This window comes from Eubalaena glacialis, chromosome 9 (genome assembly GCF_028564815.1).
Source record: "Eubalaena glacialis isolate mEubGla1 chromosome 9, mEubGla1.1.hap2.+ XY, whole genome shotgun sequence".
Taxonomy (NCBI): domain Eukaryota; kingdom Metazoa; phylum Chordata; class Mammalia; order Artiodactyla; family Balaenidae; genus Eubalaena; species Eubalaena glacialis.
The window spans coordinates 46,145,144-46,158,960 of NC_083724.1; the positions used below are offsets into that span (position 1 = coordinate 46,145,144).

The following is a 13,817-nucleotide window of genomic DNA, read 5'->3' on the forward strand; positions in this document are numbered from 1 at the left end:
AAAAGGAAGTAGTTTCACCTGGAAAAGTATTTTTTAAATGTTAGATTTTTTTAAGTATGAAAAAGTTTTAAAAAAGAAAATAAATTACTTGTTAGCTCTGTGCCCTTCAACCCCCAATCACACAGTCCCCTGTTAAAAAAAAATCCATGAACATTTAGAAGGATTTTTTTTTTTTTTTTTTTAATCAAGGAATGCCTGTAAGACTATTCCTTCTCAGAGATTCCCCTGAGAAAGACTCTGTTATCTGGAAACCCTAAAAAGCCCTAGTGTAGAAATACTTTCAGTGACATCAGGAATTAATTCATGTATAGCTACCATTAGAGGATTAGTCTTTGGACATTTCTTTGCTATTCCCCCGTCCTGGGCTTGTATGTAAAATCTGATTATATTTTAGGGTAAGGCAAACTGTTTGTGCCCACACAGCCTGAGACCAACACTATTTCCCTTCTTTATCCTCTGCCTTTCCCTTCCCCAGATAACAACCACAGTTAAAACACAACTCTCCTGCCCCAGTATATAAAAAACACCCAGTCTATAAAGACTGACATGATAATTGCAGAAATGACATATTCTCTGCCGTCAACGACAATGTGCTGCTCCAAGTGGCAAACACATGTTGAGTGTTTGGCCTCAATAGATTTGGGCTATTGAATCAGAGCTAACAAACATATGGTTCCTAATAGTTCTCTGTTGAACTGAACACGGGGGGACCTCTTCCATATGTGCTGAAGAGTATATTGCAAAGGCTACTATTATGAGGTAGAGGGAAAAAGTAAAGTTCTAAATTGAGAATTGTTTGAAACACTTGCAAATTAAGCCTGCTTTTCTTTTCCTGTAGTTTTGAGATAAGATATGGGAGTTGCAGGAGGAAAGTTTCCATGTTCTTGTTATGGCACAGGTTTCCTGTTTACACCCTTGGAGAGAAAATTGTATACATGGATTCTTGAAGTTCTATTTTAAGTGTGTTCATTTTGTTGCTCATTCAACAATCATTGGGTTGGGCCCTGGGGCAACAGAAATGACTGGCATGGGGCCTGTAGGAGCTGGAGTCTAGTGGGGGAAAATGAACCCATAAAAGTCATTCGTTTGTAATATGAGAGGTTCTAGGAGGGAGATTTGGAGGTCAGGAAGTATTTTTCTACGAAAAAAATACATCAAAGTTAAGTTCCCATGCTACCAACCAAAAAGCTAATTTTTACCTTTGATATTACCAATAATAATAACTAAGCTTTACTGAGCCCGAGTAAGTCCCAGGGAGAAATCTAAGCCTTAATTCCTTTCAGTAGCCCAATGAGGTATTACTGTTATTATTATCTCCTTTTTAATAGATGGGAAAACAGGCCTGAAGAAAGTAATTTGCCCACATAGTTCTACTAGACTCAGCTGTCTAGCCTTTTAAAAGAAGGGAGTGGTTGAGCATAGCTTGCTTAATTTGTATACATAGGCTCCTAAATTAGGGACCCTTTTTGGAGCTGTTTTTTAAAAATTAATTAATTAATTATGGCTGCGCCGGGTCTTAGTTGTGGCATGCGGACTCTTAGTTGCAGCACGCATGCAGGATCTGGTTCCCTAACCAGGGATTGAACCTGGGCCCCCTGCATTGCGAGTGTGGAGTCTTACCCACTGGACCACCGTGGAAGTCCCTGGAGCCACTTTTAATAGGTAAATGTTACACATGAAGTTTAGTGATATCAATTTGTTATCCGTTTCCTTCTTTTTATTCTAAGTTCCTTCAGAGTAAGAACTTTGTCTTATTTGCCATAGAATTCCCAGCATGCCATATGGAGGCCTATTTTAAAATATTTGTTGAATGAATTCAGATATTTTGAAATTCAGCCAATGGTAAGCCATGCTTATACAATGTGTATCAAATTGTCACCCTAAATAAAGAGGTAAACTGAGGCAAGCTTGAATGATCAGAAATTGAGTTTATTCAGGAATAGCAGAGGAATTGCAATTTGGGAAATGCATGCTGTAGCAAGCTACAGGCGAGTCTGTTGAGGGTTTGGGGCAGGGAGTGCAAAGAGGGGGACGTCCAGCCAGTGTCTAAGCAGTAAATTCATTGTCTTGAGGATGGAGAGAGATTCTTGGCATATGGTTATTGGTCAGGAAATAAGTCTCGTCTTCTGTGAATCAGGCATTTATGGGAAATCAGTTTCTCAGTTAAGTTCCCTTCTGAGGGCACATGTGTGATATTCTCCATTCCATATCCTCCAGATTAGTTTTAGATTGAACTCTTTTACAGAATCTTGCTGAGGTTACATCTCTCCTCTGACACTCTTTCCAGCTTCCTGTCAAATCTTAGCCAAAGTGGGACTTTATAAGTGAGAATTCTGAAGTTTGAGAGCTTAATATTCACTCTGTAGGGTTATGGTACAAGATTTAAAAGTGACTTTTGGCAGAATTAAGAGAATGCTTCCACTATATCTTTACTTCCTTGGTAGAGTTTGTGCATTTAGGGATCTTTCACTTAAAATGAAATTGTGGACCAATTAACTTTGTGAATATTTTTGTGTTCACATTGGCTTATTGGTGTCTATGTTGTCTGTAATAGAAGCCAATAAATGCTTAGGGGTTTGGGGCTGGTCTTGGCATTTTAATTAGGGTCTATTATATTTAAGTGTATCTTGCCTACCTGGACTACTGTTGTTATACTGTGTTCTCATTTAATGAGACTATGAAAATAATGACATTTTTCTATTCAGTCCCAGAAATCCTGGATTGAAGGAGTGTTCGACAAGAGAGAATGTAACAAAATCATACCCAGCTCAAAAGACCCTCACAGGTACAATTTTTAATTACATTTTTCTTTTTAAAGCAACAGTACTTGGAGGACTGTTTACTGAAATTTAGAGATATGACTTGTTTACCCTGATGGAGCCACTGTTAATATTGTGGTAGATTTCACTCTGCTGTTTTATCTTTGATGCTCCTGTTCCTCTTCCTGGAAGGATAGATACCAGGGAAATATCTAGTGCTACATCCATTCCACCGGGTTTGGATAACAAATTTACAACTTTTGAGTATTGAATATTCAAAATAGTGTGACTTCCTTATCCCCAAGTGTCTGTGAATATAGTAACTGGGATATTTCAGGACTCCATGCTCAGATTATGCAAACAGTTAATTTTTTCCTCCTGCAGGCTTTTTGCTTGAGCAGATAATGGGCAGCAGAATGGAATGATTTGAGTTTGATTATTCTGAGTTCTTGACAACCCTTTGGAAGTTCTACTTGCAGAACAAAGTTCAAAACAGCAGCCAGTGAAAGATAGAGGAAGAGAGGTCTATGGAAAATTCCCCAGGGTAATCAGGTCCATGAAATTAAGATTGGGTAGCATTGCCCTGGGGGAAAAGAATTAAAAGGAAAGGAAAATAGGAGAGCAGTATTTTAATTAGGGGGACCACTCTATTTTTAGATTCTGCTGAGCATTTGGCCTTACATTCATTTGAAGTTTAGAAATCACAGCTGTATGCTCATGAAAGGTAGCATGGTGAGGCCACTGAAATTCTAGTTCTTTGGGGATGATGACTAAAATAGTGTTCTTTGCCTTTGTTAAATATTTACTAGTCCCACCCTCTTTGAGTTACCTGTGGCTTGTAAGCCCCGTGATTGGAAATCCTCATTTTACCTGCTTATAAAATGTTTACAGAATAAAAAGGCAGGGTAACCTTGTTTTTTCCCTTCATCTTTTATGAGATTTTGTAATATGATAGTGGCTGCAGTAGAAGGCACATTGAGCTCAATGGCTTCCACTGCTCTGTAAATGGAAAATCATCTTCACAGTCACCTTGAACCTCATGAAAAGTGGTAAACTATAGGTCATTAGCCCACAGACTCAAGAAGCGTATCAGTGATCATAATTCCATGAATGGTCGAAGATATACTACTTTTTAATGGGAAAAAATCAGTCTCTCTTATTTTGTGATTGTAAAAAATGGATGGATGACTATGGCTATTCCTTCCATGCCAGCCTTTTTCTTAGATCCTAGTAAGATTCTCAAAACTGTGGCTTTCTTGCAGTTTTCTTCCTTATGGTGCACAGCAAAAGAGTGGTAGTTCACTATTTTAAATTAAGATAAAGGTTTGTCTTTTACTGATTCTTTTTGTAGCTCCTAATAAGAAACAAATCTGATAGACTTGATTACAACGTCTTTTTCTTTCTCATTTGAAACTTGCTGAAGTGAAGCTTCTGAGAAAAAAGATTTCTAAAATGCTGGGGACAGGAAGAAGTGAAAGGCCTGAATATTCATCTCTGAATAATTTAGAATGATTGATTCTATGAACACTACCTTTTCTTCCATTATTTTACCTAGATTTCTTTTCTAGTTAAAACTTATTCACACTTAAAATATGATCATTGATGATCATAATGCTAACTCCCAAATCCAGAAGGCTTTTTTGAATCATAAAAAAGATATTAATAAAGATAATTATTATAATCATACCAACTGTTCCTCAGTTTGATAGTGTTTTAGGGTTTTAAAATTGTGTACGTATGTTTTCTTACTTAATTCTCAAGAATTCTGTGTTATCTTCATAGTGTAATAATAATAGCCACCATTATTATATATCCTGCAATGTACCAGATACTATAAGACAGTTTACATATATTATCACCCTTAATCCTTTTAATAACTGTATGGGTCAGATATTATTTTCAGATGTGAAAACTGGGGCTTAGAGGAATTGTTAAATCATTGAGATTTAAATCCAGGTATTTTGGTTCCAAACTCAGTATTCTGTTAATTAGATCATAGTTGCTGCAGTGTAATTATATATGGTAAATGACATATGGGAATATTTGGGAGATGATGTATGAGTACTCAGTAAACCCTGATTTCCAGATTATGGAAGATTAACAGATATTTACTGTATAAGCATTAAATATGTTTTCAAATATATTAATAAACTAACTGGTTTTATTTCTTTAATTTAGATGTTCTGCAGGATGCCAGGTTTGTCAGAATTTAATCAGGTAAGACAGATAAACAGTTCTATGTTTATATATTTCTCTAAAGTTGCATCTATATTTTGCATTAATTAACAATCCTTCCTTTTGATGTGCATCTTACATTTCACATGAGGATTTTTCTTAATCTCCTTCAGTATTAAGATTATTTTTTAATTTAATTTAATTTATTTCTTATACAGCAGGTTCTTATTAGTTATCTCTTTTATACATATTAGTGAATACATGTCAATCCCAATCTCCCAATTCATCCCACCACCACCACACCCCCCCCCACCCACTTTCCCCCCTTGGTGTCCATACGTTTGTTCTCTACATCTGTGTCTCTATTTCTGCCCTGCAAACCGGTTCATCTGCACCATTTTTCTAGGTTTCACATATATGCGTTAACATATGATATTTGTTTTTCTCTTTCTGACTTATTTCACTCTGTATGACAGACTCTAGATCCATCCACGTCTCTACAAATGACCCAATTTCATTCCTTTTTATGGCTGAGTAATATTCCATTGTATATATGTACCACATCTTCTTTTTTTTTTTTTAATTTTATTTATTTATTTATTTATTTTTGGCTGTGTTGGGTCTTCGTTTCTGTGTGAGGGCTTTCTCTAATTGCGGACAGCGGGGGCCACTCTTCATCGCGGTGCACGGGCCTCTCACTATCGCAGCCTCTCTTGTTGCGGAGCATGGGCTCCAGATGCGCAGACTCATGGCCCAGCGTAGCTGTGGCTCATGGGCCCAGTTGCTCTGCGGCATGTGGGATCTTCCCAGACCAGGGCTCGAACCCGTGTCCCCTGCATTGGCAGGCAGAGTCTCAACCACTGCACCACCAGGGGAGCCCTACATCTTCTTTATCCATTCATCTGTCGATTGGCATTTAGGTTGCTTCCATGACCTGGCTATTGTAAAAAGAGCTGCAATGAACATTGGGGTGCATGTGTCTTTTTAAATTATGGTTTTCTCTGGGTATTTGCCCAGTAGTGAGATTGCTGGGTCATATGGTAATTCTATTTTTAGTTTTTTAAGGAACCTCCATACTGTTCTCCATAGTGGCTGTATCAATTTACATTCCCACCAACAGTGCAAGAGGGTTCCCTTTTCTCCACACCCTCTCCAGCATTTGTTGTTTCTAGATTTTCTGATGATGCCCATTCTAACTGGTGTGAGGTGATACCTCATTATAGTTTAGATTTGCATTTCTCTAATAATTAGTGATGTTGAGCAGCTTTTCAGGTGCTTCTTGGCCATCTGTATGTCTTCTTTGGAGGAATGTCTATTTAGGTTTTCTGTCCATTTTTTGATTGGGTTGTTTGTTTTTTGAATATTGAGCTGCATGTTTATATATTTTGGAGATTAATCCTTTGTCCATTGATTCATTTGCAAGTATTTTCTCCCATTCTGAGGGTTGTCTTTTCATCTTGTTTGTAGTTTCCTTTGCTTTGCAAAAGCTTTTAAGTTTCATTAGGTCCCATTTGTTTATTTTTGTTTTTATTTCCATTACTCTAGGAGGTGGATCAAAAAAAATCTTGCTGTGATTTATGTCAAAGAGTGTTCTTCCTGTGTTTTCCTCTAAGAGTTTTATACTGTCCAGTCTTACATTTCAGTCTCTAATCCATTTTGAGTTTATTTTTGTATATGGTGTTAGAGAGTGTTCTAATTTCATTCTTTTACATGTAGCTGTCCAGTTTTCTGAGCACCATTTATTGAAGAGACTGTGTTTTCTCCATTGTATATCCTTGCCTCCTCTCTCATAGATTAGTTGACCATAGGTGCATGGGTTTACCTCTGGGCTTTCTATGCTATTCCATTGATCTATACTGTCTTGATTACTATAGCTTTGTAGTATAGTCTGAAGTCAGGGAGTCTGATTCCTCCAACTCCATTTTTTTCCCTCAAGACTGCATTGGCTATTTGGGGTCTTTTGTGTCTCCATACAAATTTTAAGATTTTTTGTTCTAGTTCTGTAAAAAATGCCATTGGTAATTTGATAAGGATTGCACTGAATCTGTAGATTGCTTTGGGTAGTATAGTCATTTTCACAATGTTGATTCTTCCAATCCAAGAACATGGTATGTCTCTCCATCTGTTTGTATCATCTTTAATTTCTTTCATCAGTGTCTTATAGTTTTCTGCATACAGGTCTTTTGTCTCCTTAGGTAGGTTTATTCCTACGTTTTTTATTCTTTTTGTTGCAGTGGTAAATGGGAGTGTTTCCTTAATTTCTCTTTCAGATTTTTCATCATTAGTGTATAGGAATGCAAGAGATTCCTGTGCATTAATTTTGTATCCTGCAACTTTACCAAATTCATTGATTAGCTCTAGTAGTTTTCTGGTGGCATCTTTAGGATTCTCTATGTATAGTATCATGTCCTCTGCAAACAGTGACAGTTTTTCTTCTTCTTTTCCAATTTGTATTCCTTTTATTTCTTTTTCTTCTCTGCTTGCTGTGGCTAGGACTTCCAAAACTATGTTGAATAAGAGTGGCGAGAGTGAACATCCTTGTCTTGTTCCTGATCTTAGAGGAAATGGTTTCAGTTTTCCACCACTGAGGATGATGTTTGCTGTGGGTTTGTCATATATGGCCTTTATTACGTTGAGGGAGGTTCCCTCTATGTCCACTTTCTGGAGAGCTTTTATCATAAATTGGTATTGAATTTTGTCAAAAGCTTTTTCTGCATCTATTGAGATGATCATATGGTTTTTATTCTTCAATTTGTTAATACAGTGTATCACGTTGATTGATTTGAGTATACTGAAGAATCCTTGCATCCCTGGGATAAATCCCACTTGATCATGATGTATAATCCTTTTAATGTGTTGTTGGATTCTGTTTGCTGGTATTTTGTTGAGGATTTTTGCATCTATATTCATCAGTGATATTGGTCTGTAATTTTCTTTTTTTGTAGTATCTTTTTCTGGTTTTGGCATCAGGGTGATGGTGGGCTCATAAAATGCGTTTTGGAGTGTTCCTTCCTCTGCAGTTTTTTGGAAGAGTTTGAGAAGGATAGGTGTTAGCTCTTCTCTAAATATTTGATAGAATTCACCTGTGAAGCCATCTGGTCCTGGGCTTTTGTTTGTTGGAAGACTTTTAATCACAGTTTCAATTTCATTACTTGTGATTGGTCTGTTCATATTTTCTATTTCTTCCTGGTTCAGTCTTGGAAGGTTATACCTTTCTAAGAATTTGTCCATTTCTTCCAGGTTGTCCATTTTATTGGCATAGAGTTGCTTGTGGTAGTCTCTTAGGATGCTTTGTATTACTGTGGTGTCTGTTGTAACTTTTCCTTTTTCATATCTAATTTTATTGATTTGAGTCCTCTCCCTCTTTTTCTTGATGAGTTTGGCTAATGGTTTATCAATTTTGTTTATCTTCTCAAAGAACCAGCTTTTAGTTTTATTGATCATTGCTACTGTTTTCTTTGTTTCTATTTCATTTATTTCTGCTCTGATCTTTATCATTTCCTTCCTTCTACTAAGTTTGGGTTTTGTTTGTTCTTCTTTCTCTAGGTTTTTTCGGTGTAAGTTTAGATTGTTTATTTGAGATTTTTCTTGTTTCTTGAGGTAGGCTTGTATAGCTATAAACTTCCCTCTTAGAACTGCTTTTGCTGCATCCCATAGGTTTTGGATCATCGTGTTTTCGTTGTAATTTGTCTCTAGGTATTTTTTGATTTCCTCTTTGATTTCTTCAGTGATCTCTTGGTTATTTAGTAACATATTGTTTAGCCTCCATGTGTTAGTGTTTTTTATGTTTTTTTCCCTGGAATTGATTTCTAATCTCATAGTGTTGTGGTCAGAAAAGATGCTTTTTATGAGTTCACTTTTTATTAAATTTACTGAGGCTTGATTTGTGACCCAAGATGTGATCTATCCTGGAGGATGTTCCATGTGCATTTGAAAAGAAAGTGTAATCTGCTGTTTTTGGATGAAATGTCCTATAAATATCAATTAAATCTATCTGGTCTATTGTGTCATGTAAAGCTTGTGTTTCCTTATTAATTTTCTGTTTGGATGATCTGTCCATTGGTGTAAGTGAGGCGTTAAAGTTCCCCACTATTATTGTGTTACTGTCGATTTCCTCTTTTAGCGCTGTTAGCAGTTGCCTTATGTATTGAGGTGTCCTGTGTTGGGTGCATATATATTTATAATTGTTATATCTTCTTCCTGGATTAATCCCTTGATCATTATGCAGTGTCCTTCCTTGTCTCTTGTAACATTCTTTATTTTAAAGTCTATTTTATCTGATATGAGTACTGCTACTCCAGCTTTCTTTTGATTTCCATTTGCATGGAATACCTTATTCCATCCCCTCACTTTCAGTCTGTATGTGTCCCTAGGTCTGAAGTGGGTCTCTTGTAGACAGCATACATATGGGTTTTGTTTTTGTATCCATTCAGTGAGCCTGTATCTTTTGGTTGGAGCTTTTAATCCATTCACGTTTAAGGTACTTATTGATATGTGTGTTCCTATTCCCATTTTCTTAATTGTTATGGGTTTGTTTTTGTAGGTCCTTTTCTTCTCTTGTGTTTCCCACTTAGAGAAGTTCCTTTAGCATTTGTTGTAAAGCTGGTTTGGTGGTGCTGAATTCTCTTAGCTTTTGCTTGTCTGTAAAGCTTTTGATTTCTCCGTCAAATCTGAATGAGATCCTTGCCGGGTAGAGTTATCTTGGTTGTAGCTTCTTCCCTTTCATCACTTTAAATATATCATGCCACTTCCTTCTGGCTTGTAGAGTTTTTGCTGAGAAATCAGCTGTTAACCTTGTGGGAGTTCCCTTGTATGTTATTTGTCGTTTTTCCCTTGTTGCTTTCAATAATTTTTCTTTGTCTTTAATTTTTGATTACTTTGATTACTTTAATTTGATTACTATGTGTCTCGGCGTGTTTCTCCTTGGGTTTATCCTTTATGGGACTCTCTGCGCTTCCTGGACTTGGGTGGCTATTTCCTTTCCCATGTTAGGGAAGTTTTTGACTATAATCTCTTCAGATATTTTCTTGGGTCCTTTTTCTCTCTCTTCTCCTCCTGGGACCCCTAATGTGAATGTTGTTCCAGAGGTCTCTTAGGCTGTCTTCATTTCTTTTCATTCTTTTTTCTTTATTCTGTTCCGCGGCAGTGAATTCCACCATTCTGTCTTCCAGGTCACTTATCTGTTCTTCTGCCTCAGTTATTCTGCTATTGATTCCTTCTAGTGTATTTTTCATTTCAGTTTTTGTATTGTTCATCTCTGTTTGTTTGTTTTTTAATTCTTCTAGGTCTTTGTTAAACATTTCTTGTATCTTCTTGATCTTTGCCTCCATTCTTTTTCCAAGGTCCTGGATCATGTTCACTATCATTATTCTGAATTCTTTTTCTGGAAGGTTGCCTATCTCCACTTCATTTAGTTGTTTTTCTGGGGTTTTATCTTGTTTCTTCATCTGGTACATAGCCCTCTGCCTTTTCATCTTGTCTATCTCTATGTGAATGTGGTTTTTGTTCCACAGGCTGCAGGACTGTAGTTCTTATTGCTTCTGCTGTCTGCCTTCTGGTGGATGAGGCTATCTAAGAGGCTTGTGCAAGTTTCCTGATGGGAGGGACTGGTGGTGGGTAGAGCTGGATGTTGCTCTGGTGGGCAGAGTTCAGTAAAACTTTAATCTGCTTGTCTGCTCATGGGTGGGGCTGGGTTCCCTCCCTGTTGGTAAACAATCAAACAGGCCTGAGGTGACCCAACACTGGAGCCTACCTGGCTCTTTGCGGGGGCTAATGGCAGACTCTGGGAGGGCTCACGCCAAGGAGTACTTCCCAGAACTTCTGCTGGCAGTGTCCTTCTCCTCACGGTGAGCCACAACCACCCCCCGCCTCTGCAGGAGACCCTCCAACACTAGCAGGTAGGTCTGGTTCTGTCTCCTATGGGGTCACTGCTCCTTCCCCTGGGTCCTGATGCGCACACTACTTTGTGTGTGCCCTCCAAGAGTGGAGTCTCTGTTTCCCCCAGTCCTGTCGAAGTCCTGCAGTCAAATCCCGCTAGCCTTGAAAGTCTGATTCTCTAGGAATTCCTTCTTACGTTGCCAGACCCCAAGTTTGGGAAGCCTGACGTGGGGCTCCGAACCTTCACTCCAGTGGGTGGACTTCTGTGGTATAAGTGTTCTCCAGTTTGTGAGTCACCCACCCAGCAGTTACGGGATTTGATTTTATTGTGACTGCACCCCTCCTACCATCTCATTGTGGCTTCTCCTTTGTCTTTGGATGTGTGGTATCTTTTTTGGTGAGTTCCAGTGTCTTCCTGTCAATGATTGTTCACAAGATTATTTTTTAAAAATAGTTTTTGAGGTATAATTGACATAAACTGCACATATTTAAAATATACAATTTGATGTTTGTTTTTGTTTACTTTCCTGTTTTAATCATTTTTAAGAGTACAGTTCAGTAGTGTTAAGTATATCCACATTGTTGTGTTATGGATCTCCAGAACTTTTTATCTTGCAAAATTGAATCTGTATACTACATTTTGTTCATACATTCATCTATTGATGAATACATGGGTTGCTTCTACCTCTTGGCTGTTGTGAATAACACTGCTATGAACATGGGTGTGTAAGAGATTTTTAGTGTTTTCTTGAAACATCCCAAAAATGATTCTAATGTGTAGCCAAGGGAGAGAACCAGTGAGAATGTTTTTAAACTTAGAAAACAACCCAGTGTTGGAAATCAAATATAAATCTCAGTGTGAAGTTTTAAAAATTGTTAATATATGTCATCTATACATTACCCTAGGAACATGTAGGAACATTACATCTATTTTCTATTCTGAAATTGTGTGTTTTCTCTTTTGAAATTGGTATTTATCCCAAATTTAAGGTGTTACTGTGGGCGATTGATTAGAGACCATTATGGGATAGATTATGCCTGGACCATCTCAGCTGCCAACGGTAGTGAAAATGAACAATGGTCTGTTGAAAAGCACACAACGAAAAGCTCTACAGATACCTTTGGCACGATTAACTTCCAAGATGGAGAGCACACCCACCACTCTAAGGTTTGCTAATAACCTACATTATTTTGCTGTTTTTGTTTTTTTTTTTTAATATCTTTATTGGAGTATAATTGCTTTACAATGGTGTGTTAGTTTCTGCTTTATAACAAAGTAAATCAACTATACATATACATATATCCCCATATCTCTACCCTCTTGCGTCTCCCTCCCACCCTCCCTATCCCACCCCTCTAGATGGTCACAAAGTACCGAGCTGATCTCCCTGTGCTATGCAGCTGCCTCCCACTAGCTATCTATTTTACATTTGGTAGTGTATATATGTCCACGCCACTCTCTCACTTCGTCTCAGCTTATCCTTCCCCCTCCCTGTGTCCTCAAGTCCATTCTCTACATCCACGTCTTTATTCCTGTCCGGCCCACAGGTTCTTCAGAACTATTTTTTTTTTTTTTTTAGATTCCATATATATGTGTTAGCATACGGTATTTGTTTTTCTTTTTCTGACTTACTTCACTCTGTATGACAGACTCTAGGTCCATCCACCTCACTACAAATAATTCAGTTTTGTTTCTTTTTATGGCAGAGTAATATTCCACTGTATATAAGTGTCACATCTTCTTTATCCATTCATCTGTCAATGGACACTTAGGTTGCTTCCCTGTCCTGGCTATTGTAAATAGAGCTGCAATGAACATTGTGGTACATGACTCTTTATGAATTATGGTTTTCTCAGGGTATATGCCCAGTAGTGGGATTGCTGGGTCGTATGGTAGTTCTATTTTTAGTTTTTTAAGGAACCTCCATACTGTTCTCCATAGTGGCTCTATCAATTTACATTCCCACCAACAGTGCAAGAGAGTTCGCTTTTCTCCACACCCTCTCCAGGATTTATTGTTTGTAGATTTTTTGATGATGGTCATTCTAACTGGTGTGAGGTGATACCTCATTGTAGTTTTGATTTGCATTTCTCTAATGATTAGTGATGTTGAGCATCCTTTCATATGTTTGTTGGCAATCTGTGTATCTTCTTTGGAGAAATATCTATTTAGGTCTTCTACCCATTTTTGGATTGGGTTGTTTTTTTGATATTGAGCTGCATAAGCTGCTTGTAAATTTTGGAGATTAATCCTTTGCCAGTTGCTTCATTTGCAAATATTTTCTCCCATACTGAGGGTTGTCTTTTCGTCTTGTTTATGGTTTCCTTTACTGTGCAAAAGCTTATAAGTTTCATTAGGTGCCATTTGTTTATTTTTGTTTTTATTTGCATTTCTCTGGGAGGTGGGTCAAAAGGATCTTGCTGTGATTTATGTCAAAGTGTTCTGCCAATGTTTTCCTCTAAGAGTTTTATAGTGTCTGGTGTTACATTTAGGTCTTTAATCCATTTTGAGTTTAATTTTGTATATGGTGTTAGGGAGTGTTCTAATTTCATTCTTTTACATGTAGCTGTCCAGTTTTCCCAGCACCACTTATTGAAGAGGATGTCTTTTCTCCATTGTATATTCTTGCCTCCTTTATCAAAAATAAGGTGACCATATGTGCGTGGGTTTATCTCTGGGCTTTGTATCCCATTCCATTGATTTATATTTCTGTTTTTGTGACAGTACAATACTGTCTTGATTACTGTAGCTTTGTAGTATAGTCTGAAGTCTGGGAGCCTGATTCCTCCAGCTCCATTTTCCTTTCTCAAGATTGCTTTGGCTTTTTGGGGTTTTTCTGTTTCCACACAAATTGTGAAATTTTTTGTTCTGTTTCTGTGAAAAATGCCATTGGTAGTTTGATAGGGACTGCACTGAATCTGTAGATTGCTTTGGGTAGTATAGTCATTTTCACAATGTTAATTCTTCCAAGCCAAGAACATGGGATATCTCTCCACCTGTTTGTA

At 37.5% G+C, this 13,817-nt stretch overlaps 1 protein-coding gene across 6 annotated transcripts in view; it reads left to right on the top strand.

Moving 5' to 3' along the window:
• The window catches only part of TRPM6 (transient receptor potential cation channel subfamily M member 6), a 140,169-nt gene that overhangs the window by 16,841 nt on the left and 109,511 nt on the right, over positions 1–13,817 (top strand). For all 6 annotated transcript variants that reach the window (XM_061200335.1, XM_061200337.1, XM_061200339.1 and 3 more), the window contains exons 2-4: positions 2,706–2,785; positions 4,938–4,976; positions 11,802–11,979. In XM_061200335.1, coding sequence (XP_061056318.1) covers positions 2,706–2,785; positions 4,938–4,976; positions 11,802–11,979 — 297 coding nt within the window. The remainder of the gene's footprint in view (positions 1–2,705; positions 2,786–4,937; positions 4,977–11,801; positions 11,980–13,817) is intronic.